At 42.0% G+C, this 27,983-nt stretch overlaps 1 protein-coding gene across 10 annotated transcripts in view; it reads right to left on the bottom strand.

The window, feature by feature from the left end:
* The window catches only part of fryl (furry homolog, like), a 76,483-nt gene that overhangs the window by 15,993 nt on the left and 32,507 nt on the right, over positions 1–27,983 (bottom strand). For 7 of the 10 annotated variants that reach the window (XM_077535424.1, XM_077535425.1, XM_077535417.1 and 4 more), the window contains 46 exons: positions 27,486–27,539; positions 26,067–26,206; positions 25,884–25,980; positions 24,992–25,071; positions 24,094–24,174; positions 23,212–23,380; positions 22,058–22,150; positions 21,847–21,945; positions 20,780–20,881; positions 16,498–16,542; positions 15,369–15,472; positions 14,938–15,046; positions 14,759–14,845; positions 14,502–14,673; positions 14,163–14,295; positions 13,965–14,072; positions 13,370–13,607; positions 12,999–13,172; positions 12,678–12,764; positions 12,224–12,492; positions 11,932–12,142; positions 11,721–11,845; positions 11,584–11,641; positions 11,302–11,393; positions 10,767–10,939; positions 10,323–10,483; positions 10,054–10,164; positions 9,177–9,331; positions 8,990–9,089; positions 8,379–8,547; positions 7,729–7,997; positions 7,370–7,510; positions 7,123–7,291; positions 6,959–7,043; positions 6,525–6,637; positions 6,320–6,470; positions 6,010–6,113; positions 5,739–5,921; positions 5,406–5,628; positions 4,729–4,850; positions 4,012–4,199; positions 3,697–3,791; positions 3,007–3,623; positions 1,952–2,220; positions 1,731–1,871; positions 393–593 (listed from right to left, as the gene is read on the bottom strand). In XM_077535424.1, coding sequence (XP_077391550.1) covers positions 393–593; positions 1,731–1,871; positions 1,952–2,220; positions 3,007–3,623; positions 3,697–3,791; positions 4,012–4,199; positions 4,729–4,850; positions 5,406–5,628; positions 5,739–5,921; positions 6,010–6,113; positions 6,320–6,470; positions 6,525–6,637; positions 6,959–7,043; positions 7,123–7,291; positions 7,370–7,510; positions 7,729–7,997; positions 8,379–8,547; positions 8,990–9,089; positions 9,177–9,331; positions 10,054–10,164; positions 10,323–10,483; positions 10,767–10,939; positions 11,302–11,393; positions 11,584–11,641; positions 11,721–11,845; positions 11,932–12,142; positions 12,224–12,492; positions 12,678–12,764; positions 12,999–13,172; positions 13,370–13,607; positions 13,965–14,072; positions 14,163–14,295; positions 14,502–14,673; positions 14,759–14,845; positions 14,938–15,046; positions 15,369–15,472; positions 16,498–16,542; positions 20,780–20,881; positions 21,847–21,945; positions 22,058–22,150; positions 23,212–23,380; positions 24,094–24,174; positions 24,992–25,071; positions 25,884–25,980; positions 26,067–26,206; positions 27,486–27,539 — 6,867 coding nt within the window. The remainder of the gene's footprint in view (positions 1–392; positions 594–1,730; positions 1,872–1,951; positions 2,221–3,006; positions 3,624–3,696; positions 3,792–4,011; positions 4,200–4,728; positions 4,851–5,405; positions 5,629–5,738; positions 5,922–6,009; positions 6,114–6,319; positions 6,471–6,524; positions 6,638–6,958; positions 7,044–7,122; positions 7,292–7,369; positions 7,511–7,728; positions 7,998–8,378; positions 8,548–8,989; positions 9,090–9,176; positions 9,332–10,053; positions 10,165–10,322; positions 10,484–10,766; positions 10,940–11,301; positions 11,394–11,583; positions 11,642–11,720; positions 11,846–11,931; positions 12,143–12,223; positions 12,493–12,677; positions 12,765–12,998; positions 13,173–13,369; positions 13,608–13,964; positions 14,073–14,162; positions 14,296–14,501; positions 14,674–14,758; positions 14,846–14,937; positions 15,047–15,368; positions 15,473–16,497; positions 16,543–20,779; positions 20,882–21,846; positions 21,946–22,057; positions 22,151–23,211; positions 23,381–24,093; positions 24,175–24,991; positions 25,072–25,883; positions 25,981–26,066; positions 26,207–27,485; positions 27,540–27,983) is intronic. The other 3 variants (XM_077535421.1, XM_077535423.1, XM_077535427.1) reach the window with 1 other exon arrangement.

Here is a 27,983-nt window from a genome sequence, read left to right as displayed (position 1 = left end):
CACATGATTATCAGTAAGCCCCATTTTGCGAATAATTGACACCTTTCTCAAAAAAGGTTAGGCTATAGGTGGTGCCAAAGCACTACTTTTATATTAGACAGGTATTATTTTTTTTCATGTCAATAACACGATATAGGTTCCAACCAAAAAAACAGAAACTGCAAAGAACACTGTACAGAGATGGAGATGATTTTTTTAGTTATCATTTAGCATTTGTTAGTCAGTTAACATTATCAAAGCTACGGAAACAGGTTTTGATAGCATAATAGCATGAGCCAATGGAAATTAGTTCCTAAACATAACGCCACGTGTGACATGATTCTTATTTTCTTCATTTTAAGTACAGTTCAGTATGAGCACTTTAACCGCCTCTACAACAGAATAAAGTTTACCTCTGAGATGTCAAAGTGGAAGTCCAGAGTCTTCCCGGGCAGCTCCTTGGAGGAGTTGTTGAATATGCGCGTGAAGGCGATTTCTGGCGAGCCGCACGACTCGCTGCTGTATGAACGTTGCACGTCGTCAGGCACCACCAGGCTGGCTGAGCGGGACACCACCAGCTTTAGAATGTTTTGCGCTTCCTTCCAATGAGGACTCTGGAAGGAAAGACGAGAGAAGAGATGCAGATGGGGGCAGGTGAGACGAGTTTTGGGTGGAATTGTGGAATGCAAAGGGAAATATTTTCACCAATCTCCGCCCCTGGTTCACAGCGGTTAAAAAAGCAAACCAGTACATCAGCGAGATTAGAGACAAAAGGACTAAGCTAGTAGAGAATTAGCTCGAGGAGGCCATAGCGTGCAACAGATTTATAAAACTGTAAAACAGCTGACAAAAAAATTCTAAATATCTATCAAAAAGCAAATAAAAACTCGGCAAACAAACATTGGCAACAATAAAACTGTAACAAAGGTGATAAAAAAATAAACATCTGTGTGGAAAAAAAAAAAAAAAAACTGTCAAAAATCAGGCACCTCACCAACCCCCCAAAAGACAAATCTGACAAAATCTTGACAAAAAAAAAAAAAAAAAGGTAAAAATAGAACAAAAATATGACCAAAGATGGATATCATAACTGACAAAAAAACTGTTGAATAGATGACAAAAAATATAAATATTTAACAAAAATAGCAATATAACAAAAAGCAGACCAAAATGGTAAAACTTCAAACAAAAATAAGGCAAAAGAAAAATAACAACAAAAACTGACAAACACCTGACAAAATTACAAAACTTGGACCAAAATTCAGGCAAAACTGACAAAAATAGAGCAAAAAAACAAAACAAACAAAACTACTGGTAACGTGGAAAAACTGGAGAGCTGTGAAATTCTTGACAAAAAATAAGTATTTGACAAAACTTGAACAAAGATCAGGCAAGAACTAACAAAACAAAGAGACAAAAAAATAAATAAATCTGGCAAAAATCGGGATCATGCTGCAATTGGAATGAAACATAATAAAAATTATATCATTATTGTCCTGAATTTTACTGTATTGTAATTTGCGTGAATCATTTAAATTATAGTAACTCACTGACAGATTAATTTGAAATGATATTTATTTTGAGATCACATTTTGTAAGGTAAAAACATGTTATACTGGCAATTACAAAATGTTTTTGCTATGGCAGGACTCAGTCCGGATCCCCTGCAAATCGCATTACTTCATAGGCACTAAATGGGATTAGGTCACTTGTGTCAAAAAGCGTGTTATTGGTGTGCGGCGGATTCTAACCTGAACATATTTGCCTATGATCTTCATTATCTCCAGGTTGAACTGCTTGACCGGGGCAGCTGAAAGATCAATATGACTCAGCAGGCTGTAGATAATTTGCAGCAAAGACTGCTGCATGCCGGGAAGGCCCTTCTCCAGCAACTGACAACACAACACAACACAACACTATTTAAACACAAACACACATGGACACGGGTTGGTGTATGCTTTTCTCAGTGTACCTCGGCCAAGTAGGTGACCAGGTTGAGGGTGATGTCGGCGAAGGCATCGTGCACGTAGCGGCACACCACGTTGATCCAGTTGGCACAGTCGCGCGAGTAGCTGTGCGTGCTGTACAGGCTCATCATATGCGCTAGGTTGGAGAGCGTGGCCGACTTGTCATCGGCGCACAGCTTGGCGATCTTGTCCGCCGTCTCCTTGCAGAAGACCGTGGGGCTGTCAAAGTGCTGGATAAGGTGCGGCAGCAGGCACAGGATGTTCAGTGGGAAGCCTGTCGTGGGCACACGACAAAAATTAATTATAACCAGAAAACCCAGACTTGGCTTTCAGATGTTTCCTGAAATTTGGGAGCCCGGTTGATTTTTGTTGGAAACCTGGTTAATTTTTTTTTTTTTTTACTCCTAATATAATCTGAAGTGGGGCACACACATACCGACAGTTGTGCTAAATGTAAACATTCTGGTGATCAGACTGAACAAAGACCCAAGTATCGAGTGTCTCACTGTCTCTAAAAGATTATCCTGAGGAGTTATTCTGTGATGTGCATAGAAATATATACAACAAAAATCCAAATATTATGCAACATTAATGCAAGCAAGTACTGCAATCATGGCTTTACTACTACGTCAGTATAGGATGATGATAGACAAGGGTACATTTCAACTTTTTCAAGCAACAAATTTGGGTTATATCATTAAACAGCTGACTCAAAAAAAGAATAAAAGGATTTAAAATTAATTACTAAATAGTGAAAAAACCTGCCCGTCAGGAAAAAAAAAATGAAAAAATGGATAGGCAATAGGTTTGAGAGACTCAAACACATTTCAATCTGCAAATTTGTGTTGTCAGACAACTGTCAAACATGAAAAAAAATATCTATCTGGCAACCAAAGAACTGAGAAAAAAAAAATCAACAATCTAACAAAAAAAACTGACATAATAACCCAGACAAAAAGGCAATTTGTTACTAACACCTATGTTGCTGTTACATTGCAAGAGTAGGCATGGGGATTTGCCATATGTGACTGTTACGCAAGCAAAGATCAAGTCAACTTGCCTGCCAGTTGCGTGGGGTCAATCAGTGCGTGCCTGGAGACGCTGATGAGCTTGCTGAGCAGGTGGATGGTGAGCTCCTGCGTGGCAGTGGAGGTGAAGCCCTTGAGGAATAGTTGCAGCAGCCCCGGGAAGCTGTACCACTTGAGCTTGGCCTGGATCCTCTCCAGATGCTCCCTGTTGTCCTCCCGCTCCAGAGGAAGCTGACCCAGCAGCTTGTTGAGCAGCCGCAGCGCCAGCAGGTACTCAAACTCGTAGTCCGACTCCAGCAGCGAGGCGGCGATCCAGAATACCGTGGCCATGAGGTTTGTGGGGTCCACAGGGGGGTCGGCGTCACGACCCGGGCCCCCACCGCCACCTGGGCCTCCACCGCCACCGCCCAGCGCCGATAAGCTACGAGTGCGCGCCAGGTTGCCGTGGCTGCCACCGAGGCGGTCGGCCACATCCAGGGTGTTACTGCGCCGCCGGTCCGCCTTGCGCTCGCCCATCAGGCTGGCTCGCAGGGAGTTGCTGCGGTTGTGCGCGCAGTGGAACAGCCCGCCACTGCTCAGGTTTAGCTGGCCCGTGCTCTTCCTGTTGGCTGCAAACTTGGGCCCCAGATGGTGATCGCAGGTGGAGGTTCTGAACGGGACAAATGAAGGTAAGTGCTGAGAGGATAAGCCCAGCACGAATTCACGGGAATGACAGGACGTACTGTACTAAGGCGGTGAGGAGGTCGTAGTTTTTGACCGTGTCTGCCAGTGTGTCGATGCCAGACTCCAGTGTGAGAAGAAGTTCGATGACAAACCCCTGAGGAGACAAAAATAACAATATCTTAGTGCACAGCATCCAATAACCAATACAATTTGGTGTCTGGAGAAGGTTTCAGTCATTTTTCTATCAGACTGGATGATGGCCTGTCCAAATGAAGCTCCTCACCTCACTTAACCGGTTGTTTGCACCAAAATGCCACTGGACTAACAAGCCTGTACTTCCTTTTTCCAGAACCACAAGTTTAATAAGTCCTGACCTGAGCCTCCTCTCCGGGGTCCCCCACAGTCTCCACCAGCCTGGAGAGGATGTCAGACAAGGTGGCGGGAGTGAGCGGTTGCTTGAGCGCTCGGAATATCTGGAAGGAGCGTCCGGCGTAGTGACGGGAGGAGCACGAGAGTGCTGTCTGCAGGGCTACATCACTCAGCAGAGAGTCGAGCTGAAAACCTGAAGGGAAAAAGAAAAATATTATACAATAAAAGAACAAGTTGATGTTCAAGGTAAGTTAAACCGGGTATAGTAAATAACTGCTGCTTGTAACAAACAGCAATATCAATGCTAGTTTAGTTAGCCCTTTTATGGCATTTTTCATTATGTATTAGCATGAACTTAGCACGTTAGTTTTGTTCAATACAATGTGAATATGAACAATAACCACAATATAGTGAAGAGAATGCAAAGTGAAGAAATGAAAAGAAAGCATTAAATATAATGGCCAAAAAGGAAAATTAAGTGTTCTGAAAACATATGACGTTATCAAGAGCCAAATCAAAATGAAAATCCAGCGAGACTGCTTAAACGTTAATTATTTTACATACTACATATTGATTTTTATTGCATTTTAATCAAAATTTTACACATTTTCAATGCTGTACAGTGATTATATTAGTGTACAAATATGTGAAAAGCATTCAAAACAATTGCTATAAACCACAGATTTCTGCGTTGTTGTTCAGTCTGTCGGGACAAATCGCACCTGGTTGGGAAAGTTTGAAAACGGTCATGACGTGTCGGACAAACACACTCAGCTGCTCAGCACTCTTGATGTTGGGGTTCTTGGGTGACACGTCTTCGTGGTTCCAGAGTGGTCCGCGCTTCCTAACAGACATATATAGAGAATGGAAAATTTAAAACTTAAAAAAAATATATATATGGAAGGATGGTTCCCCTGCTGAATTTCTAAGTATGCTGTCAAAGAAATGAAATCTGGCAAAAAAAAAATTAACAAAGAAAGAAAAATCAGAAAAAAAAACATGAACAAAAGTGGCTAACAACTAAAAAAACAATTTACATGTATCCAGCAAAGAAATTCAAAAAATTGATATAAATCAGAAAAAAAAAAATGGGTGGAAAAAATGGACAAGACTGACAAATGAGGTGAAAAACTGACATGAACAAAACTGGAAAAAGCTATAAAGAAATTCCCAAAAAATGGCAAGAAAAACAGAATTTCTTAAATCTGGAAAAACAATAGACATAAATCAAGAATACTGACAAATATATTTTTTAAAACAACTTACGGCAAAAGAAAAATGTCAAAGAACTTGCCAAAAACATGGACAAAATAAAAAAAACAAAACTTGAAAATATCTGAAAAAAAACCCCCAGATATAAATCTGACAAAAAATAGCAAATAGCAATGGCACTTCTCACCTGGAGGTTATGAACTCTATGAGCGCTTTGACCTTCTCATCCTTCTCGGCCGTGGCGTCCACCACCTCGCTGAGGAGCGAGGGAGATGTGTGGGACAGGTGGGACAGATGTGATAGGGACGAACCGCCGGCACCCAGGCTGATGCTGGACGACGTGGAGCTGGTGCTCAGGCCCGAGTCCGTCACCGGCGATGGCTGACCGTCGGGCAGCAACTCTTGCACACCTGCACTCACAAAAGCACAATGTCACATCACAACGTTACATCCACTTACACACACAAACAAACCAAGAGTCTCAAATGACATTTGTAGAGAAGAGTGGCAACATCTGGACCTGTGAAGTGGAACTCGGGTGGGGGCGGCTTGACGGTGAGCACCCTGGGGTCGTTGAACTCCCTGTTGCGGAGAAGCACCATGGCCACGCCCTGAACGCTGCTGTTGGCGCCCTGCACGATGAGCAGGTGCAGGAGGAGGCGCTTGCAGTGTTCGTATACCTCCGGGTGCTGATGGTCGAACCCTGGCGGGGACATGGAGAGGAGACGCCGGTGGTGGCATTAGCACATAGGAAGATCTCAAGCGACATCAACAAGCGCCAAGCGAGTTACCTATAAAAATGGCATGCAGCAAGAGATGCAAATAGGCACTCCACTCCACTTTGACGCCATGGTCCACTATGAGGTCGGTTAGTAGGATGACGGCGATGTTACATCTGGAACACAATAGCAAGCCCAATTGAGGATTTTGATACTTTTGAACTTTGGCCTCTACAGTACTGATCATCAGCTTGATAGCATTTTTTTGTTTTGATTTTCATTAGATCCACCCATCCATCCATTTTCTTAAGTTGTTAAAAATCAGTAGAGGTGAACACCCTTTTGAGGATTCCGGGCACAGGGTGAGGGCTACGTGGCGTACCTGTGCAGTGCTACAGCGGGGCTGTTGGTCTCCGGCAGGTAATCCAACAGTGGGGACCAACAGCCGCCTGTTGGGGGGAAGGGGAGAGGCTCTGGCCGGTTGTGATCCATCACTTTCAAGCGCCAGTTGGCATAAAGCGGCATGGAGTCGCCTGGAAGAAGAAATTGGTTAGCCAATCGTTCGTATTGATGGTGTTTGGGCTTACTTTTCTCTTCTTCGTAGGAGCCTCCTGAGCTGCTACTGTAACGAGACTCCAGGCGGTGGTGCTGGCGGTTCAGGTTGGTGTTCAGACCGCCGTAGATGTCCAGGTGAGTGTAACTACACAACACAAATGATTCTAAATTCTAATACTTGTTCCATTAAATTGTGTTATTTATTCCAAGCAGTCGGTTCTCTTCATTTCATAGCATTTCTCCTATCTGTACTGTTTCTAGTAAATGTGCCTGAACACCTTCAAGTATGAAATAAACAATCAAGTAAATCTTTAGTCTTGCCTATTTCTATAATTAACCATCACCGGACTAAACCAAACCCAAAACATAAGCATGTATTTTTTTTTTCCAATGTGCTATGCCAACTTGAGAGCAAAAAAAATCTAACTTGAACCATTTAAATCCAGCCTCAGACAAAGCTTTGTACCTGTCCTCCATGTTAGAATCTTTGACCTTGCCATCATGATGACCATCGTGTCCTGGCACCATAGTATTGCTGCTGGATGTCGTACCTATGGGACAAAACGGAAGCAACGTGATTTGGCCTTACAAGTTCCACAAACTGCATTACTCAAAGTCTCTGCAGCTAACCTGAGGTAACCGAAGGGATCTTATAGCTGGAGCTGATTCGGTAGTAGGGCGGGTTGTCCATGTGAGCGACGGCCGAGTTGACGGCGTCCGTCAACTCCAGCTCACTCATCAGCTCCTCCAGCAGCTGCATGGTCTTGTCTCGGCCCAGGTACACCACCACTCGCTTAACCTGCAGAGACACGGGAGAGGGACGAGTGTTGGTGGGGAAAGCGTCTGAGATATTGCAACGTGTAAAAATGAGACTCACGTAGGGCAAGAGGCTGGGTTCGCTGCTGACTCCAGACATGCTGATGAGGAAGTGCAGGATTATCTTGAGGTTCTTTGGCCAACTGTCTGCTAAGGTTGTCCACACGTTCTCAATCTCCGACCAAGCAAACTCGTCCCCGTACTGCAAGTTAATAAAAGGTCATGTCGGTCACTCCCATTACACATTCAGTAGCACTGACTAGCTAGCTACTCCTGTCCCATCTGTTTTTTTTTCCTTCTTGATACTTCTTTCTGACTGTATTTCCAATAAATATCTACCTCAATACAAATAACAGAGAGAGCATAATCAAACTCTGCTGCTTCAATTGCAGTTAAATCTATCTGCATCAGATGACCCACCTTGGCCGTCATAAACATGAGATTGTTGAGCACCATGGTGGTGGCCCGGGGTGAGCCCCATCCCTCCCCGTGTAGCCAGCGCCGGCTGTTGACCATCATAATGTCGCCCTCCTGCACGTCCTCGTCTTCCTCGCTGCTGCCGGGGTCCTCTGGGCGACGCACGGCGGGCTTGAAGTCCACGAGCTCCACGTTGTTCATCCAGGGCAAGAGGTAGTGCAACATTACCTGGCGCCCGCCGGGATGTGCCGTTTGGATACGCTGGCTCACCTCTGCATACCAAGGAATAGAAAATGTTGTAAAAGCTTGCAAACAAATCTTTACTCTCTTGAACACTTGAACAATCAATCTATGAGGTGTTATAAAACTCGCCCAAGTGCCTCACTCTGCGGGAGCCACGTAGCATTACGTAGCCTCAAGACTGAAAGCTTGGATGGTTTTAGACGAGGTGTCCCCAACCACCGGTCCGTGAGCGAGTACATAGGGTCCACCGGGGCTGTACTTTCTAATTTTTTTAGCGGAGCATATGTCCGCCCCTCACAACCCATCATGATCATGGATGATCATGATGATCATGGATCATCATGATCACCAATCACCACAACAAGAAGACTAGCATCCTGCTAAGAGCAGGATTTGTAAGAGCTGGTGACCTGAGAAGATGGGCAGAGTGAGTTCCGGGTATGTCCTGGCCAGCTCCTCGGATAGCTGGTAGTACGACATGGAGTAGAGGTGCGGCAGAGGTGAGGGCGGCGTCAAGATGCCGTCCGCTCTCAGGATCTCCAACTTGTGTGCGTAACGGAAAAATTTAGGTTCCAGTATCTGAGTATATGCAAAAAAAATAAAATACAAATAAAACAATTATTGCAAAGAATTTTAAAACATTTTCATTGTTGTAGCAAAGTTCTAATCTATTCTATTTGTGTGCGCCATGGCCAGCAGGGGGCAGTATAATAAAGAATTCAAGTGTGAGTATCTTCATGTGCTCCACCGCATGCCTGTGTTGCCACCACTTGTGTTCAAATTCAACTTGTTTAAAGGTCTTTAGTTAGCTGTTTTTGTTAGACTGCTGATACAGTTTTGTTTCGTGAGTTAACATTAAACCAAGCAGACACTCCTAAGACAAAGTTGATGTGGTTTGATTAACTACACAATAACATAATTCTTTGTTTTATGGAAAATTTTACAGTAAACTTGGGAGTGGTAATGAATATAATGAATGAAAAGAATAGTTTAGTTTTTTTTTTTTTTACTACTCTCTCACCTGTAACAGTTGCATGGCCACCTCGTAGATATCCCGGGAGGAGTCGGCGGCCTTGAACAGAATCAGGTTCAACAGCACCACAGTGTCAAACTGATAATCCCTGAGAGCAATGCAATGCAGAGTGTAAGAAAAAAAGGAATAGCACCAACAGCAGACACTGTGTAAAAGGTGGAAGGGGGTCTCGTACCTGTTATGAAAGACGTTGGCGATGGCCCGGAAGCAACCTGCGGCCACGCGGCGGGAGCCCGTGTAGCAGCGGTCCACAGCCCAGAACATCAGGTTGCTCTGGTCCGGATTCAACTCCAACAGTAGCATCACCGCCTCACAGCCCAACTGGTGAACCTGAAGAAGACAGTTTATTCATTTTTGCACAGAAAAGCAGGAAGGCATATTCACTATTCTAACAGCAGTTATGATGAGCCTCATGCAGTTAGTGTGGTCGCCATCAGGAATTTCAGGATTTCCGACCTGCCAGTAAATTCCACCCCCACCCCATCCCGTTTTCAGCGTATGTCGGCTGCACGTCAGGAAGACATTTGTGCTGAAAAGGGTTGGCAGTACCTCTGAACAACACTAGGTGGCCCTAGTTGCACACATCAGTGTGACCTCAGCCTTCTAGGTTACAGCCAAGTAAAACAGACAGGCTCATTGACATAGCACCTATGTTATGCAGTTAGAATGCGTTATGTAACCACGTTGCTCTTTAGACTATTCTATTCATTGACTGTGACTGCACACAGGCATGTGATAAATGAAAGAAAAAATATAACTGTGGGGGAAAAAAAAAAACACTTCTTTGCCAGTTCATTTCAATTTTGGGTGTGAAACTTTAGCTTCCATAGTGCGAGAAGCTTTTAGGACTTTCCATATTTGGTTTTGCAGTTTTTATTGGTATGCGTGTAGCCACTTTAAACATTGAATACAATAAACAGGTTTACCAATTACAATTGTCGCCCGGACCATATTCCCAGCAGATAGGGGATGAAAAATCCCTTTGCTAACTTTGGTGTATGTATAGCACACTTAATGTTAAAGTTGATGCTGGGGGATTTTATCTCACCCACCTTCTTATCCTGGGAATCCAGGATGTTGTCCAGCCACTTGTAGAGGTAGCCATCAGAGGAGAGGCCAACGTTGTCAGCGACAGGACCGCAACATAACACAGCAGACATGGCCTGATAGGAGGAAACACAATTTTTTAAATATATTTATTTCCTATTTTGTGTAATCAAAGTTCAGCCTATGTTTTACCATGTCAATGTAATTTGCCCTGGGCCTACACAATTAGTAGTGTTACTGATGTAAATTAAGCTAAGTCTTTTTCCATGTGTACCTTTAATGCGCAGTACTGATGGCGGTTGATCTGCATGTTCCGGTCGCTGTAGCGGTCCAGCGGCGTGAACATGATGCTGAAGGGGCCGGCCCAATGGCTGAAGAGCATGAAGAGGCTGTGTCGCAGCGACTGCTGTGGGAAGATGCTCCGGCGCTGGTGCACTGCAAGTGAGGACATTCATATGTTTCAACTTTAACAGAAATTTACTCTTTAAAAACAGAAATTTTCCAAAAATTTCAGTGCAGGAACCCCTTGAAGGTGAGACTTTTTTCCTCCAAAGCTTGCCCTCATACTACTAATGGCAATTAAATATAACTAATATGAGCACCTTTTTATGACGTTTCTACCCAATTATGAATCAGCTATTTAACAGAAACCAAATTCAGTTGAAATAAATAAATATACAGAGCCCATGCATGATTCTAAAATGAGGATATGGGATACCTGGAACATTCTGGATAATGTTTGCCACAAGTGCACTGAAGTGACAACGGATGTCCTTTAGCGTATCAGAGTCCTTGTCGTTTTCCGCCTCCAGCAGCTGTCGGGTCAGGTCCACGTACTCAAGCAGTGTGCTGTTCAGAGAGTGACTCTCGCCATCTAAGCCCCCACTAGCTCTGTGACATGGGTGGGGAAGAAACATGTCTACTTGAAAAGTTAGCTATAAAATTGTGTGCTTCTCAAACTGGGGTCCGGGACTCAATCTCTGGTGACAGTGGGTCACACAGAGGTCATCATACATTCTCAAACTGCACATATGCAAAGGGTTATTCTGTGCTGCTAAGCACTGCGCCTCTGGAGGTCAGTATGGTTGAAATAGAACTCAACTTTCTGCTTTAATAAAGTATTTGGGAATACACGTGGCAGTTATGTGTAATAGCTGTTAGGGTTCTTAGAAGAATGCCTCCCCTGTAAGCGGTCCCTGGACCCATAAAGTTTGAGAACCCCGGTGTAGATGAGTGTGTTCTGGATCCCATACGTCTGACTGATGACACCAGCATCAGCCAGGAGCTCAAAAATCCGGACCAGCTGGACCCTGAGGATGTCGCGGCGCCGGCGTCGCTTCATATTCTGCAAAGCAAAACGACCATCACTGTGTTTGATTCACTGAATATGAACACAAAGAGTGACTTGCTTGGCATTCATAACTCAACTTGACTTAGACCCAAACTACTTTAGTGGTACTCAAATTGACTTGCTTATTTGACACAGTAACATGCTTGAAACTAGAAGACTCACTCAGACCTCTGCCCCAACTTACTTCAGGTCTTCTTTCCAGAGCTTCTTTTATGATGGGATTTAGCTCCTCTATCAACTCTCTGTTGATGTAAAAGTTGCTCTATTAGCTCGTGTGATATTCACAAGTAAATGGCGGCTATTGTGGAGGGATGAGCGTACCTGAATGCCACAGGGTTGGTCCTGCCAAGTCCCAGCACGAGAGACTCTGTAATGTCCATATTCTCAGAGCGCATCATCGGAACAACGTGTTTGAACAGCGAGGAAGGGGAGGGGGTGCCCACAATCTGGTAAAAGAAAAAAGTGCAATGTCTGAAAAAAAAAAATAAAAATCTCTGAAACAATTCATGAAGTTGACTTCAAGCCTCCTGACCTTGGAATCGTAGCTGTAGCCACTGTCCGGCGTTGACGCCAGCGTCTCGGAAGGGGAACAGCGGACGGAGCCTGAGGTGGACGACGAGGAGCACGTAGGCGACGAGGACGAAGAGGCCGAGCTGCAGCACAGGATCAGGTAATTCCGCCAGAGGCTTACATAGGAGTCGCTACTACTCAGGCTGTTCACTTTCTTGGCATTGATGGGACTACTGCGGGTGGAAAACACGGGGGACATCAAAGCGAAATCAGTCAAATCCATAGAGCGCACTTCATGTCTCTTTTAATCGTACTTGATGTCAACTTGAGGAGAGAGCAGCTGCAGGCGGGTGTAGGCAAACATCCAGGCGTAGTTGAGAGCGGTGGGGCAATGCTTGGGCAGGTTCTCCTGGCGCAGGTAGCTGGACAAACTGATGACCCAGGGATCCTGGCCCTGTGTAACGTGCGCAAACACCCAGATGTGTGATGGGCTCACCACGTCAAACTGGTGGCTGATTGGAGACGAGCTCCACTCCGCCAGCGACTGGAGGTCAATGCCACTGGGACAGTACAGCAGGTTGGTCTGGAAAGGAGGTCAAGACAACGGCGTCAACATTTAACGTAACAAGACATTTTTATATGAATTTTCCCTTTCATCTAAAAGTAGTGGTTCAAGTATTACCTAAAAAAAAAAATCATTGGCTCTCCAACACCATTTCTTTTTAAATGCCACCTTTTTTTTTTGACCTCAGCATGGGAAACCTTTACCTGATCAGCACCAGTTAGATGAATGAAGCTCTCCAACACCGTTGCACTTAGTCTATCCATGACATCTATTGCCAGTTCCTCATCACCCTAAGAGTGGCAGAGACAAAGTGTCAGAGAAAAACTCATGACTGTTTTGAAGTTTAAAAAAACAGGTTCTCAAACTGGGGTCCCTCCTTGGGAACGTTTTATTTTTGAGGTTAACTTGATATGACTTGACCTTTGTCGGACTTTGACTTTATCAATACCTTGGAAATATATGACTTTGTACTCGCAAGATTCCGTTATTGCGTAACTACTGTATTACGTTAATGTCCTTATTACCTTGCTGATGCCCAATGCAGTGTGCAGTGCGCGGACCTCCTTCAGGACGTTGACAGCCAGCCTGCGCGTTGCAGGGCGACAGCTGCAGAGCACCACCATGGCCAAACCTTCCACCACGTGCAGCACGCCCAGCAATGAACGCTCCACAGAAAGAGAATGGCTGCTGCTCGAATTCTGTGGAGACAACAACGCTTTTAAACAAACATATGTCTTACTAAGGAATGATGAGTCTATGTATATCTAAGCACACACTCTCTATATCTCGGACTTTCTCCGATAACAAGTGAGTCTGAGAACTCCTGCGATCAACAGGCTTTTACTGTGTGTCCTTTAAGCAATTGCTAGTGTAGACCCTCATAAAAGTGACCCACCTGCACTTCATGGCTCCTGTTGTTGCTCTGCGCCACCTGCCTCCACTGACTGATGAGCTGCAGGAGCATCTTGACCGAGTTGTCCAGCAGCGTGGGGTGCACATCTGTCACCTCGCGCATTATAAAGTAGACAAAACCCGACAGCACGTCCTCACGCCACTCTGGGAAGTCCACCATGAGTGCTTGGAGGGAGGTGAAGGCCAAGCCGCGGAGCTCCTCGTCCATGTGAATGGTCAGCCTGGGGGAGGGTGGAGAAGGTTGGCAGAAATTGGGGAAGAGCGGATTTTTATGTTGTGTCAGACACGTCAGTGGATGAATGAGGAGTCAGTGGTAAAGCACTTTGAGTATCTTTTCGGTGGAAAAGCTCTCTACAAGCCCCAAGCCCATTTCATTATCATTTTTTTTATTTAATCTTTTTTTTTTCCATTTATCGGCTGATTAATGACTTGTAGCGTATCCGAAGCTCGCAATACAAAGCAAATACATTTTTTTTTTAAAACGATCAACCGACTGTATCTAACTTAAATAAATAAATAAAATCCTAAGTGGGTCTCTCACTAGTCAAGGTACCACTGTACTGAAAAAGAAGACATACTTGGCAAGGAGCTCGATGAGATCTTGTCTGCTCATGCCGTCTGGTATCAGTCTGGGAATGGCAGCGATGCACGTGCGGAACAGATCGATCTTTGGTTTCCTTTCACCCCTGTCAACCAATCAAGCCACACCGTTCAAATGAAAGTGTGAAAACACACATATGGACGGGCGGGCACATATACACGTGTGGAGAACATACGTGATCATATCCTCCGGCTCCTTGTTAGACATTTGGACACTGGTCATGCTCATGGAACGTCCCACCTCCTTGTCCAGGTGTCTCAGGATGTTATCCAAGGCCTTCCTCACTTGTGGGTAGTACAGGGACATGCCTGGAAGTGACAAATTATTATTTAGCACTGATCTGCTTTTTTCTATCAGAAAAAAATGGCATTTGAACAGGAATGTATACACTTTTTACATCCACTGTTTCTATATAAACAATAACCCACCATAAAATATGGATACTTGCTCCTGTTGTTATAAGTGATCAAACGCAGCTTCTGCTGCCTCAAAATGTGTCATGACTTAAGCGTACCTATGACCTTGGCTTCCTCGTCAGTGAGTGTGGTGTTAAGGAAGATCTTTTTAACGCGCAGTGTGTTCCCAGAGGGCATGATGATGCTGGTAGTGGGCATGGGAGGCTCACTGTCCTTCTGTTGTAGGCTGTTGGCAATCACAAGGAAGGCTCGCAGGCCGATATTCATTCTCTGGCAGGCAGGAGATGGCAGGTAAATGCAATGGACTAACAATATATTAAAACAACAACAAAAGAGTTTGGCGGTGATGCTTTACCTCTGGATTAATGGTGAAGGTTTTGTGAAACTTGCCCACACAAAGGAGGTCGTAGATGATCTCCTTCATGGCGAAGTCTAATCTTTCCTAGAATCCGGAGGCACAGGAGACAATCAATTTAAAGCAAAGAGACTAAAAAAAAAAGAAATAAAAATACAGATTTTGTATTTTTTAGCTACCTGAGCAATGAACTGGATGATTCTGACAAATATGTTGAGGGGCGTGTCCCGTGGCACCACACTGCGGGAGCCTTTGGGGAAAAGTGCTGAAACGATGCTGAGTAGTCGACTAGTAAGAGGGAAAAAAACGGAAAAAGAACATTAATCGCCTGCTTTGAACTCACGCAAAAACTTTATACAAATGGAATGCATGCAATTTAGTCAATGGTTAAAACACCTACAATAAATTAAAAAAACAAAAACAAAAAAACAAACCATTTCTCTTAAAGAATAAATCCCTTTTTGGCCTTCTCTAAAGAATTAGTCATTTTGGTGTCAGAGGAGCTTCGCAACGATCCATCAGAGAAGCAACGTTCACACTTTATTGAGTGAGTGTGCGTGCGTGTGTGTGGAGCATGGTGTGGGGACTTAAAATAAATGTCAGGACTGACCTCTGCGTGACAGTGTTGCTCTCACACTTGAGCCTGATAATGTACACCCACAGCAGCCTGTACAGTGACTCCAAAGCCACTCGTGACATTTTGGGGTCTTTGTTCTGTGGAGTAAAAACAGAAGCATGTGAGCAACCAAATTTCAGTTCACATTTATGCTGGATTCAAACTGCACGTCCAAGTGGCCGTTTTCTGATTTCATGCCAAATTCAGAATCATTTTTTATTTCCATGTCCATTTTAACTACTGCTCTTGTGTAGAAAGTTAGAAACGGGCAAAAAAAGAAATTTCGATGGGAGGGGGCTGCCGAATTACTTGTGAGAATCTGGCTCGACTTAAACATAATAAAAAAGGAGAAGCGACAGGATGCGCGTCAAACATTTCAGAATAGCTAAATCCCAACAAATGCTTCTCCGCAGGAGCCCGGCTAATCCGACTCGAAAGCTTGTAGACGGATGTAGCGCAACAGATCAGAGATCGGAACGCGCATGACTAAACTCATCATTGCGCTTTCATGCGCATATTTCCACTGGGCGCTTTCATCATGCAAATGTCAACCTGGTTTGTCCAACAGCGGGAAAGGGAGGATTTGTAATGCAAGTCATAAGGACAGATTTTTTTGCTTGGTCTCTGTCAAACAAACAGCAACAATTCAAAAAGAAAAGAAGCAGTGAAGAATGCAGGAGTCCAAATAAATACATAAGTTTTTGTACATTATATACTTTTATTTTCCCCCTAATTTAATGTAATTATTTTTAAATTGTTCTGTATAGCTGTACATTTAAACAAATGCTTCATTTTTTTACTGCCAATCAAGTTTAGAGTTTCCCAAGTTTAGAATAAACACAGCATTATTATTATTCAAACTCAATAAGAAACATGGCATATCCTGTAATACAGTTCTTTCATCAAAGCAAAAATCAGTCAACAAATGAGAAGCCAAAGTAGACTTTGAGCCAACCCTGATACATACTACTTGACAAATAATCATCAATGCAAACCAGCACGACAACAATAACTTTCCTCATACTTTCTATTTGGAAAATGCGGAAACCCCCGTCCTAGTAACGAACGCCGTCACCAGGCAGCAGAGATGCGTGATGTCACAAGGGCACCAAAAAAAACTCACCTGCAGCGTCTCAATCTGCTTTCGGATGCTGTTGTTAGACGGCATCTGGAGCGGATGGACGTGAGAGGGGGGGAAAAAAAAAGATAAAATGACAGCAGGCAAAGAATGAAGGTTGGTGGGGAGAGTAAGCACAAAAAACACATAAAACATGCGAGTTATAAACAAAACAATGAGAAGAAAACACAAAACCTCACATGCTAATACCAGATGCACAAAATGTTAGGGATATTCAGCTTTCAAGTGACATTTCAGGATGAACCTAGAAGACGCTATGATCTCTAAATGTGGATTTAAATTTGACATACCGTTAACTACCCAATGCTTTTCTTAATCCAGCACCCAACTAATTGGTGGGCGTTCCCTCTGCAACGACCACACTTGTTCCTCATGGACAATCAATGGACTATAAAAGTCTCTATGCCACCACAGCCCACTGCCAGATTATTCATCTTGCTCACTGCCGTGCAGCCAAGTGTTTACTCTGGCGTTCATAGCCTTTCACATGTCTGGAATTATCACATCGCCCATTGTTGTACTTTTGTAGATGTTTGATTTTGTAGATTGCGTTCTCTCCCTAGACTTGTAGTGGTACCTTTCACGTGTGCGCTTTCGGCCACATTTTCCCCAAGTTGAACTTTCTATTTCGCGTTGTACAATATTTGCTGTGATTCCTTGCTTTTTGTAAGCAAGTGTTTTTCGTTGACTATTTTTCTCCTTGCCTTTTGCAAGTGTTTTCGGTTGAGTTGTTTTCCGCGCATCTCTGTTTAATAAATTCTTGATCCTCCTTTCTTTGGTCTGCGTATTTTGGGATCCATTGTCGTCGGCTAACCCGGCCCCCATAACACATGTATTATTTTTGTTCACTTGGATTGCCATCCTCACAATATACCGTGGTATCTGTGACATTGACTTTGTATAAAAATTAAAAAGGTGGCCTGGTGAGTGATGTGGGTGTCAGCAAATTAGAGGGTATACCGTTGGCTAATTGTTAACTGCCTGTAAGTGACTCCATGTGAGTGGTCACCATCAGCGCTAGTATGTAATAATGCTTTTTATGTTTGTTTTTGAATTTGCACATTCCCATTTAATACTTTTACTGTATATAGTTGATACCTTATGTTTTGATTTTAAAAATAAAAATCAATTAGAAGTTACTGACCAACTTTTTCCCACTGGCTACGCAAAAAGTACTAAAACAGTTGTACATGTGCATTTTAGGTTCATCCTGAAAATTTCACACCTTAAGTCAAATATCCCAAGCTTTTTATTAGTGTACAGTGCCTTTTCTACATTTTGTTATGCTACAGGCAGCATCATACCAAAATTGAATAAATTTGCCACGAAAAAAAAATAATTATACACACAACAGACCATGATAGCCTGAAAAACGTGTTTTCATCTTTCCTTCAATCCTGACTGCTTCCCCAGTTGTTAGTGCTGAAAATCATCCCTACTTCATGATGTTGCCCTCACAATGCTTCAATGTTTTCGGATGATTGAGGCCACTGTGTTCATCTGAATCACCTAAACTAAATTTTAGCTTCATGGAAAAGGCTGTGACTACTATACTTATGTACATGTGATTTCCTAGGTGTTGTTTTTAAATACATTTGCAAAAATAAAAAAAATAAAAAAAGTTTTTCCCCTACATTGTCATTATGGAACAAACTTAATTTAACCTATTCTGAAATTAGCTGTAACATAACAAAATGTGGAAAAAGCGAAGAATGGTGAATAATTTCCCACTGCATTGTGTGTTACATAATTCTAGGAGCTGTAAATAAATAAATAAAACGTTAACGTGTTGATAATGTGCAAATTAAGTCACGTGAAGAGACAACAGAAGACAGAGTGGAGGTGATGTGAACAGTTGAACACACAGGAAGCGGAAATTTTCACATACAGTGGAACGCCCCAAGTTGGACAATTGAGAGTTTAAACCCCAAGTTTACCTTATGGAAAAACTTTTATACTGGAGGTTCAACTGGATTTTTTAAAATGGATAGATGGGCCATGTCATTTGTTGATGAGGTTAAAAAGCGTGTGTAAAAAATGTTTACTTTCTAAATGTATAGTAAGTGATTAATATGAGTCAATATGTATAAGTATGACAATGTAACATTTAGGAACATTTAGGCTCTAACTGGTTGATCGATAATGTTAAAATGTTACTTAAATAACTGCCTGTTCAGTTAGTTTTTTTTTCTTTTAATGTCAGATTAATTCACTTGGGGATTTTTATTTATTAAATGACCTTCAACTTGGGAGTCAAGTCGTGTGTTGTGTTTTGGGTCAATTGAGGTTCCACTGTATGTTAAGAAAAATAAAAAAATTTTGGTTGAAAGAAAAGGCAAACAAAACAAAATCGGCAAAGTTTTCACCCTTAAAAGTGATTCTGTATTTTTGCTAAAGATACGAGTCATCCACGTGCTCCATTTTAACCCTGTGGCAAATTTAAAGCTGTACAGAACCATCATGGCAAACAAATACCAAATGCTTGATACTGATAAGGGTGTGGGAGGACGGCGGTGGGAAGGCAATTACTACTCGGCCCATGTGTTATTTTATACAGAGCTGTTGAGTTTTGACAAATAACCCCTTTGTTCTCCGTGAGATCTTTGTCTTGCGTTCCCAGCAGAAGCAAATGCCTCCCTCCATCCTGGCATGCAAATACAATGGCCGCCCCAATGCTCTCATGTGTTTGGCATGGTGCTCAGAGTTGATGTATTGGGAAAAAAAAACCTGACACTTTACTCCTTATAACAAACTGCAGACTTGGGCCCGTTTTGATGGGGTGGTCCTCTCGCAGGCAAATGTGCCTCTGCTCACCCTGACCACTTCTACTGCAGGGCCAATGCCGAGTACACCTTTCGTTACCATAATGGGATGGCACTAATAAGAGCCCAGAGTAGAAAAAACATAAGTGCCCATAAATACACTAAGAACATTAAATTTTTAACTAACTGAGATGCCACAGGGTTAAAATAAACAATAATTATGGGAAAATTCATTTAAATAATGACAACAACAGCAACTCTAAAAATGATGCCAAATCCTGAATCAGGATCAATTATTGTTAATTAGGGGCCATCAACTATAAATCACAATGGTTGTACACAGTACACACCCCACCGACGCACAAGGAAACCACCAAACACTCTTCACAATGATCAGTCAAGGTAAGAGTGGGAACAAGAGTCATTGAGTTGGAACATTCTGTCGATTAGAAGGTGATAAGGGAGGAGGAGACTTGATTTCATTGATTTCTCAGGAGCCATTCACAGACCTGAGTAAAAAGAGCAGCACTTGGAAATACCATTCCAGGTAGCAAAATGTACAATATTTTTTTGTTAAAGAATTTCATCACCAATGAAATGGTGGTTAAAATACACTAAGGTTACCTTAAGCAGCGTACACATATACTGATAATTTGAGTCTTTTTCCACCCATCTGATTAAAGTTAGCAAGACATAAATCTTGGATGTCTCTCAAAGATCAACCTGTGGTGTGGGTGTGTTAAGAGTGTTTCCCAATCCCCAGATCTGCTTATAAATTTGAGATTTAATTATGTGAGGTGTGTTGTTTTCATCATCTCGACTACACCACGCTACTGTATGTACTGTACCTAAAAAACAAACAAAAAATTATGATCAGTGTGTACATGCCACTTTAATCATTTGATGAATGCTAACCAGGAAACAACAATTTGTCCAGATTTGAGCCTTTTTTTCTCCTTTCAAAATAAAGTCAACAAAGGCCCAGTTGTTGGATGTCTGTAAAAGATTATGCTTAGCGATTATCCAGTGATGTGAAGTGACGTGACAATAGTGGGCTCTCTCATATTTTAAAAATCAGCAAAGATGTTTAAAATCATTATATGACTTTGCATTTTGTCCTTTGAGCATGGAATCCGACTTTTTTTTCTTTCCCACCCTGTGAACAAAGACCGTATTATCAGCCAATGCAATCAAGTGCTATTCCTGTCCAGATCTGCCACTTGACAATGAGAGGACGGACCATTATGATCTCTAAGACGGAACCACGGGGAACACCAGTCACAACCAAGGCGGCTTCTTCTTCAATCAGCAAAAACAAGTTACCCATCACAACAATGAAAGCAAAACAGTCACGCTGTTGGTTTCTATTACAAAAATACCAGCGCAGGATTACGCAACGCCAGTCATGAGGACTCAAAAGTGAATTAAGGCATTGTCGAGCCCAGTCCGCGCACTCCATAGAGTCTTTGTGCGAGCTGTACGGATCGAAAACCTTGGGGCGTTACCTTTAGGTGCGAGAGGCAGTTCTGCAGGAAGATGTGCCAGTTATTGAGGAAGAACTGTTTCTGGCTGACACACAGCAAGCAGGTCACCAAGGGATACAGGGCCTGGATGAGCGAAAAACAGTGCGTCAGTATTACTAACACGCATGATATATACGTGATTAGCATTACCTGGAAAAAAGATTGACAAGCCGACATTGAGATAATTCTGCACCCCTGGTTGAATGACTTCAGGCCTAACCTAAGGCACAGATTTTACTAGTTTCTAGAGTCAGTTAAACCTTACTAGTAAATAACTGCGCTATATTAAACACTACTAAGCCCAATTAGTAGACTTGCGCCTCTCGCACCAAAATGCCCAAACATTGGCCTACAAAAAACTCAAAGTAGTGGGAAAAAAGATTACTAGATCAACTAGATTTATTGCAGATGTGGTTATACTATCATGATGTCCTTTGGTTCTGCTGTTCTGGTGTACAACAAAATTCTGTAATGTCTGCAAATCAACAAGAGCATCTGCGAACATGAATATTTTACAGTTTTGTTTCCATTTCAGAAAATATAGGGTTGAATTGTATATAAATGCGTTTATATCATAGTTAGGGGCTTCAGTGCTAATGTTTTAGTTAGCAATAGATCTCTATAATATTGTTAGCCTAATAACAATTGCCTAAGTCATTCTTAACTTAACCGGGGCTCAGTGACTGACTGCTCCTCCTCCACTATACAAAGACATGAGCGCCTTTGTTTGCAGCAGCGATTATCCAGTGCAAATGTGACGCACTGGAAAAATGCATCTTTCCTTTGGATAGTCCGCTGGCATGGCCTCTTAGAGTGCCTCATTGTTGGCCATGAGTGTTCACAGTCCAATAATCACTGGCAGAGGTGCTTTAGGGCGGCTTGTTTTCGCAGCATGAAAAAGCCCTGCCACAACCCGGTGAGATATTCCAGCCACCAAAGGCTTTAGACAGATGTATTTTCGCAGCTCAAACATGTAGTAAGTGGAGCATAAAAAAAATGGACTATACACATTATATCATATATTTTAGATGAATGTCAGACGTACTGACCAAAGAGTGCTTCTTTCTGGAGCTAAGGTCAAATGTGGTCTGGTACAGTTTCTCCACAAAGTTCTTCAGGCACGGCACGTTGACTTCATTTTTCACCGCCTGAAGGACAAACTTATTACCAGGAGAAGGACTCCAAATAACACAATTACACTCAGAGAGGCATTAATATGGAGAAGAGAGAACAAAGGTGGGGGGAACTGGCTTCACTCACGGCTGCAACTGGGATGAGGATCTCCACAAAAAGGCCGGCAAGAGCGTGTTTTATGTCCTTGTCCTTGACTTCCAGGAAATACTGGGCACACTCCTACAAAGACGTTAGGTCACACTTTAAAGAAGTCATGACCACGTACGAGGATTGACTTGAACATGCAGCATTCAGCCAATGATAAGGCCCTCTTTCCAACTTTCCTGCACAAGCTAACTTACCAGTATTATAACCTGGGCCCTCACTATTTCTGCACATGTGTAATAACGCTCAAAACTAAGACAACTGATTAACACGTGTCATCAAATAAAGGTATGTATTTATTTATTTTTTTATTACTTATAGGTAGGTTCCTCGTTTTATGTAATTTATTTTTATACTTGCACAACAGTTAATGGTAAAAAGTAAAATGCTTGTGAAGGTCTATTCGCATACTCGTAAGACAGTTCAGAATGTTAAAAATGTTACTTAAAACAGTGCTTACATAATTAAAAAAAAAAAAAAAGCTTTCACAATTGACCCCTTATTTATAGTTGAAGTGATTCCTACGGGGGAAATTATTTTCACTGTGGTGTTTTATAATCTTGGTGTAAAATAAAGCTATTTAACAGCCATGCGGTTTGAACTCAACACCGTTACAAAACCGAGGCGGGATGAAATGAGGACATAAACCACTGTACGCTTCATTAAAGGCGCTTATGAGGCAACAAGTAATGCTTTGCGAAGAGATGAATGGGAAAAGGGATCTTATGAAGACATGCGCGTACTTCTTGGCAAAACCTTTGGCAGTTATTCATCGGGTTTTATGAGGCGCTACCGGCTTTGAACAGAGCGGTAAAGTCATAAAAAAAAATAACGTCTGGTGCGATTTAGCAAACAATCTTATCAGCCAATTGTTATTATGACAAACGTTTATAGGTGTGTCCTGCATGTGGAAAGCAGTTGGAGCATATCCTTGACATCCTGCTTGAGGTCCATGTACGAAAGAAAGGCACTTTGTCATTGCTAGTAGGACAAATTTGGCATACGAGTAAGACAAACTAGATGCTAACTAATATACTGCTGTGGATGTTTATGTTTATCAACTGATCAAAACGTGACAAGAATTCATGGAGTGAATGAGGAACAACATGTAAAACATTCACATCGAAAGTGTTCACCTGCATGAACAGAAAGGACGCCTCAAAATCCTCCACGGGATACATTTTGACCCGGAAGAACTTCATACCCATTATGAGACTGATGATGCACTGCACTATGTAGGGACTCTGCTCTTTTTTCCGGAGCTCATCCAGTTCTGTGTTGAACTTTTTCGTCACTGCTAAAAACCTAAAAACACACACAGGCACAAGATTATAATAGTTCTGGATATTCAATGCAATTTCACTTTAAAAAAAATTTCCCTGCCAAATTTAGTTAGCTCTAATTAGTTTTAGAAAGGGTTTGCTAGTTTAATTTACTTTTTATCCGTTTTGTTAGTTGTTATGTAAAACGGTATTTGTGAGATTACGTTTTGTGTAATAAAAAATAAATGCATTCATTCACCTAAGATAAGTGAACAACTATCCACAAATCCCATGAAAAATACATTGCAAGTACATATTTACCCTAACTTAGTTTTTCTTGTTTTGATTCAATTATGTTTAAATTATTCCGCCGTGTTGCTCTTTGTATTTATTTCGACTTTGTTGGTTGTTTTTATATGATTAATATGTGTGTACAGTGCGAGTCTTGCTGCTGTGACCATGTAATTTCTCTCAATATAGTGCATCTGTACAGTAAAGTACAGTACTGTTTACAATACTGCTATAATTGCTAGCAGCAATTATAATTATACTGGCTTTAATTATTTTTATAAGTAGATCATTCCATTTCAGTTTTTATCCCAATTTCAATATTTATTTAAAACGTTTATTTAAAATGTTTCTTCAATGCTGGTTTTGGTTATTTTGTTTTTTTTCATTTACTATAATTCCCTTGCACAGACAGTGATTGGCAACACGATGTGTCGGGTGTAAGACAAACATAAAAAAATGACTAACTTTGACTGTGTGAGAACTCCAATGACCTCGGCATACAAGTCCGCGATGATGTGCACATTGCCTGTGTTGGGGCCACAGTATCTGCAAAGAAAAAAGTATCAGCCAATCGTGTTATTTAAAAGAATTACACAAAACAAAACAATCGCAACATGCTTGCTTTAGGCTATTTTATTGGACACTCCCAGTCAATGGTTACTTTAAAGCTAAACAAAACAGAATTTACAGGTGCAAAGTATGCTAGCTTAATGCCAATGCAAAATGAAAAACACCAAATATGTGTTAATGATACTAGCGTCACTGTTGCTGTAATGATAAACTTAAAACCTTAAAACACAGGGATATATTCTTTATCCTCTGCGGAAAAGGGTTAATATTACAGCAGCTTGGTTGAGATGGTCTGCATTTCATCATCAAATTTACATAGTAATATCCATTAGCATTACTGTACAATATTGCCTGGTGGCCAAGACGTGCATGCCAGAATGAGTAGCACAGCACATACTGTGTAACTCTTCACTTTTCTTTAATTATGTTATCATGATTTTGCATAAGGTACAATACTGTAGAGTGCTATTTTTCTTATTCTTAATCATGTTACCAACGTTTTAGTTCGTGATTTTTGGAGCATTAGAATGGATGAATTGGACTTCCATTTATTCCCACATGGAAAGATTACTTGAGATACAAGTGTTTTGAGTCACAAACATGGTCATGGAACAATTCAAGTCAACTTTATAGAGCATTTAAAAAACAAACAAACAACTGCAGCTGAGACAAAGTGGTGTACATGAATATAGGACAATTAAACACAATAAAAAACAATAAAGATAAACAATTGAAGGTCAGACTCATGGTGTCTTCAAAGTCAATGAGCGCAAATGTGGTTGTGTTTACTTACCCCTCTTTGTGTTTAAAGTGCTTAAATGCCAGGTTTAGAACTTCGTGTACTAAAGCGTCTGGCACTGGATGAAGAGGAATCTGTGACAAACACAAACAAATTACTCTTATTAGTTAGCAGCAATGATACATTTTTCATTAGCTTTTTTTGTTTGTTTTTCGCATTGCGACATTTCATTTCTTTCAGGATCAGAGCCAAGGGCATGTTAGAGCCGGTCTCCCGGGGGTACAGCTTTGGGAATGTTGCTTAAAATTTTGAACGGTCCCCTTTGGCCACGCACCAAGGCTGGAAATGGTGGAAGTGTTGATTTACGAGGCACCCCGTGTGGGTAAAGGCCTCAATGAAAACAGTACTGCACATTCCTAAAACAATTTCACTTTTAAATGAGAAGAAAAACACACTTTTCGATGAGCTATTCATAGATGAAAATAATGAGGGATAATGCACAAATTGCACATGCGCCAAAGTGACTCAGTCGAGGAATTTTTATTTTTCTTACACTTCCTGCTTTACAGTTGTCCCATCGGTGGTCATCCTCTCCTCAAGTCTGCTCTCCTCATGTAGTTGAACTAGCATTAGCATCATTAGCTGTAGTGAATTTGCTCACTCCAGTCAGGTGATCATCATCAGACTCATCTTCAATCTAGTATTGTGTTTTTTTTTTATCTTCAAGTTCAATCAGAACTTTTACTACAAGAGTAATTTTTTCACCCTAGCATTCTACTCATTTACTGCCATCCCTCCCAGATGCAATGCATATTTGGGATCTGTAGCCATTGCAGTAAATGAGTTTTTAAATTATTGAGTGCCAGTATTTTTTCCTACCACTGTCAGTCGTATGTAAAACAATGGAAAACGCAAAGCAGCATTCAAAGCGGCAACAATAGCTCACCCGTTTGAGAACTTCCACCGACACCAGGCAAAACATGAAATCTATGGCTAAATCCCTCCTCTCTAGAAGGTAGTCTTTATCTCGGTGCTGCTCATCTCTGGAAAAAACAAAACAAAAAAGAAAGTCATGAGAGGGAAATACTGCAGAAAAGAAAACTTGATGACCTTCAGCGAGGTGTCTCACCCTTTGGATTTTGTGCTGGAACGAGGCCTGTACTCGTACGACTCGTCTTCGGTGCCGCTCTGGCGCCGGTACCAGTCGAACAGTGTACGCAGCAGGGAGGGCAAACAGTGTTCGGCTATGGAGCTCATAGAGCTTATTAACTGAAAAACCAGAGAAAAAAAAATCATGACAAATAACAGTCCAGATGCAGCCAAATACACCTGTTTATCCATCTCATGGGCCGTTTTGCCACTGTCATTTTCAGGGCTCAGGTAGAGACCAATCACGGCTTAGCTTCAGAAAACAGGGGAGCAACTGTGATGCCATTTTCATTCTACAGCAAGTGGCAAAATAGCTGGTCCGTGAGATGGATAAAAACGGGTGGATTTTGCTGCTTAACTCATATTCCACAAATGCAATATCAATTAGAATGCCATCTTTAGACTAGTGGGGGGGATAGGGGGCATAGAGCGATTGTAAATAACCTTTTTGAGTTGGCTTCCCCTTTAAATAAAAATTGCAAAATTTCCAAGTGCATCGATTTGACGACCATCATGACAAGGTTTGTTTGGTTGGTTCTCTCTAGGCTAGAGAGAGAGAGTGAGGGGTTGATGGAGGCATGTGTTTTCAAAAGTGTTTTCATTCCTTTTCAAAGCACTGGACTATTTGTTTTCATCAGCAGAAAGATCTTTATTTCCACATAATTAATTAAAAACTAACAATGTGGAACAATCTCTTCAAGTAATTTTACTTGAATTCTCATCTTGGAAGATATTTATTTAATTGATTATCAAAATCTGTCAGAGATTAATATCAGTGATCCTACAGCAGGAACTACATGTGTAAAAAAAAAAAACTCCCGGGAGAAACTAAAACTCAACGCTTATGTGGGAACATCACTGACAACAAACACGCGACACAGTTAAATGTTTTGGACGTGGCAGGCGTCGGTCAGCGGGCATGCAGGGCGTCGCCTGTGGACGACGGCCAGCGGAGTTACGCAAGTGACACGCCCACCGCTGCCCCTCGTGGCGCCAGGCAGCCACACACATACACACACCAGTGCCCAGAGACAGACAGATACATAAGCGACACAGAAAGACTCAAACAGCAACAAACACAACACACAAAGACACAAACACATACGCTAACAAACACTGAAACACGCACGGCAGCAGCCAGTGGCAGATTTAGTGGCGAGGATGACACAGCGCTTCCACGCGGGCCCGACTTTCCCTCGCCATATATTCTCCTCCTCAGCCTCGTGTTGTTGTGAACAAAGCTCTGCAGCGGGCCCCATTGTACACAAAATGGGCCTTTGAATGGGCCATTGATTGGCCACAACTGGGGGGATTCAAATACTGCGCACAAGTGCAGTATGGAACTTGGCAGCTGACGGGCTGGGGGATGGGGGGGGCATATTCACACTACCGCACTGACCTGGTCAAACTGTGCATCCTCCCCTCTCTGAAGAGAACGGGACAGAGGTTTCTCCTGGGAGAGGAAAAGATTCAAATATTAAGCAAGTGCTTGCATTTATTGTTTTATTGTATATACAGTATGTAGAATTAATTTTCTATTTCTATTAAATTAGTAGTTAGCTAATCCTAATAAAATTACAATACATTTTCCAATCATCATTCCGTCCATATATTTCATTTACTTTACTAAATAATTGGTTCATGGATTTATTGTAAATCATATATAACCAAAAAAGAATTACCATCATTTCCCGTGAATAATACACCACTGCTTATAACACCACCCCCAATCCACTTAAATAACCCTTAAAAATCATTTTATTTCTCTGTACTGGTGTATAATACGGTATCTGATTTGCTGGTACCCACCCTTTATTATCTGAGTGAATAATAAAGATTCATAATATACCAATAAAGTGTAAATGCCTTTAAGCCAGGTTAAAAACTGCTTGTTCCT

This window comes from Festucalex cinctus, chromosome 10, assembly GCF_051991245.1.
Source record: "Festucalex cinctus isolate MCC-2025b chromosome 10, RoL_Fcin_1.0, whole genome shotgun sequence".
In the NCBI taxonomy this organism is placed as follows: Eukaryota; Metazoa; Chordata; class Actinopteri; order Syngnathiformes; family Syngnathidae; genus Festucalex; species Festucalex cinctus.
The sequence above is the reverse complement of the archived record's forward strand: the minus strand, read 5'-3'. Positions and strand labels throughout refer to the sequence as shown.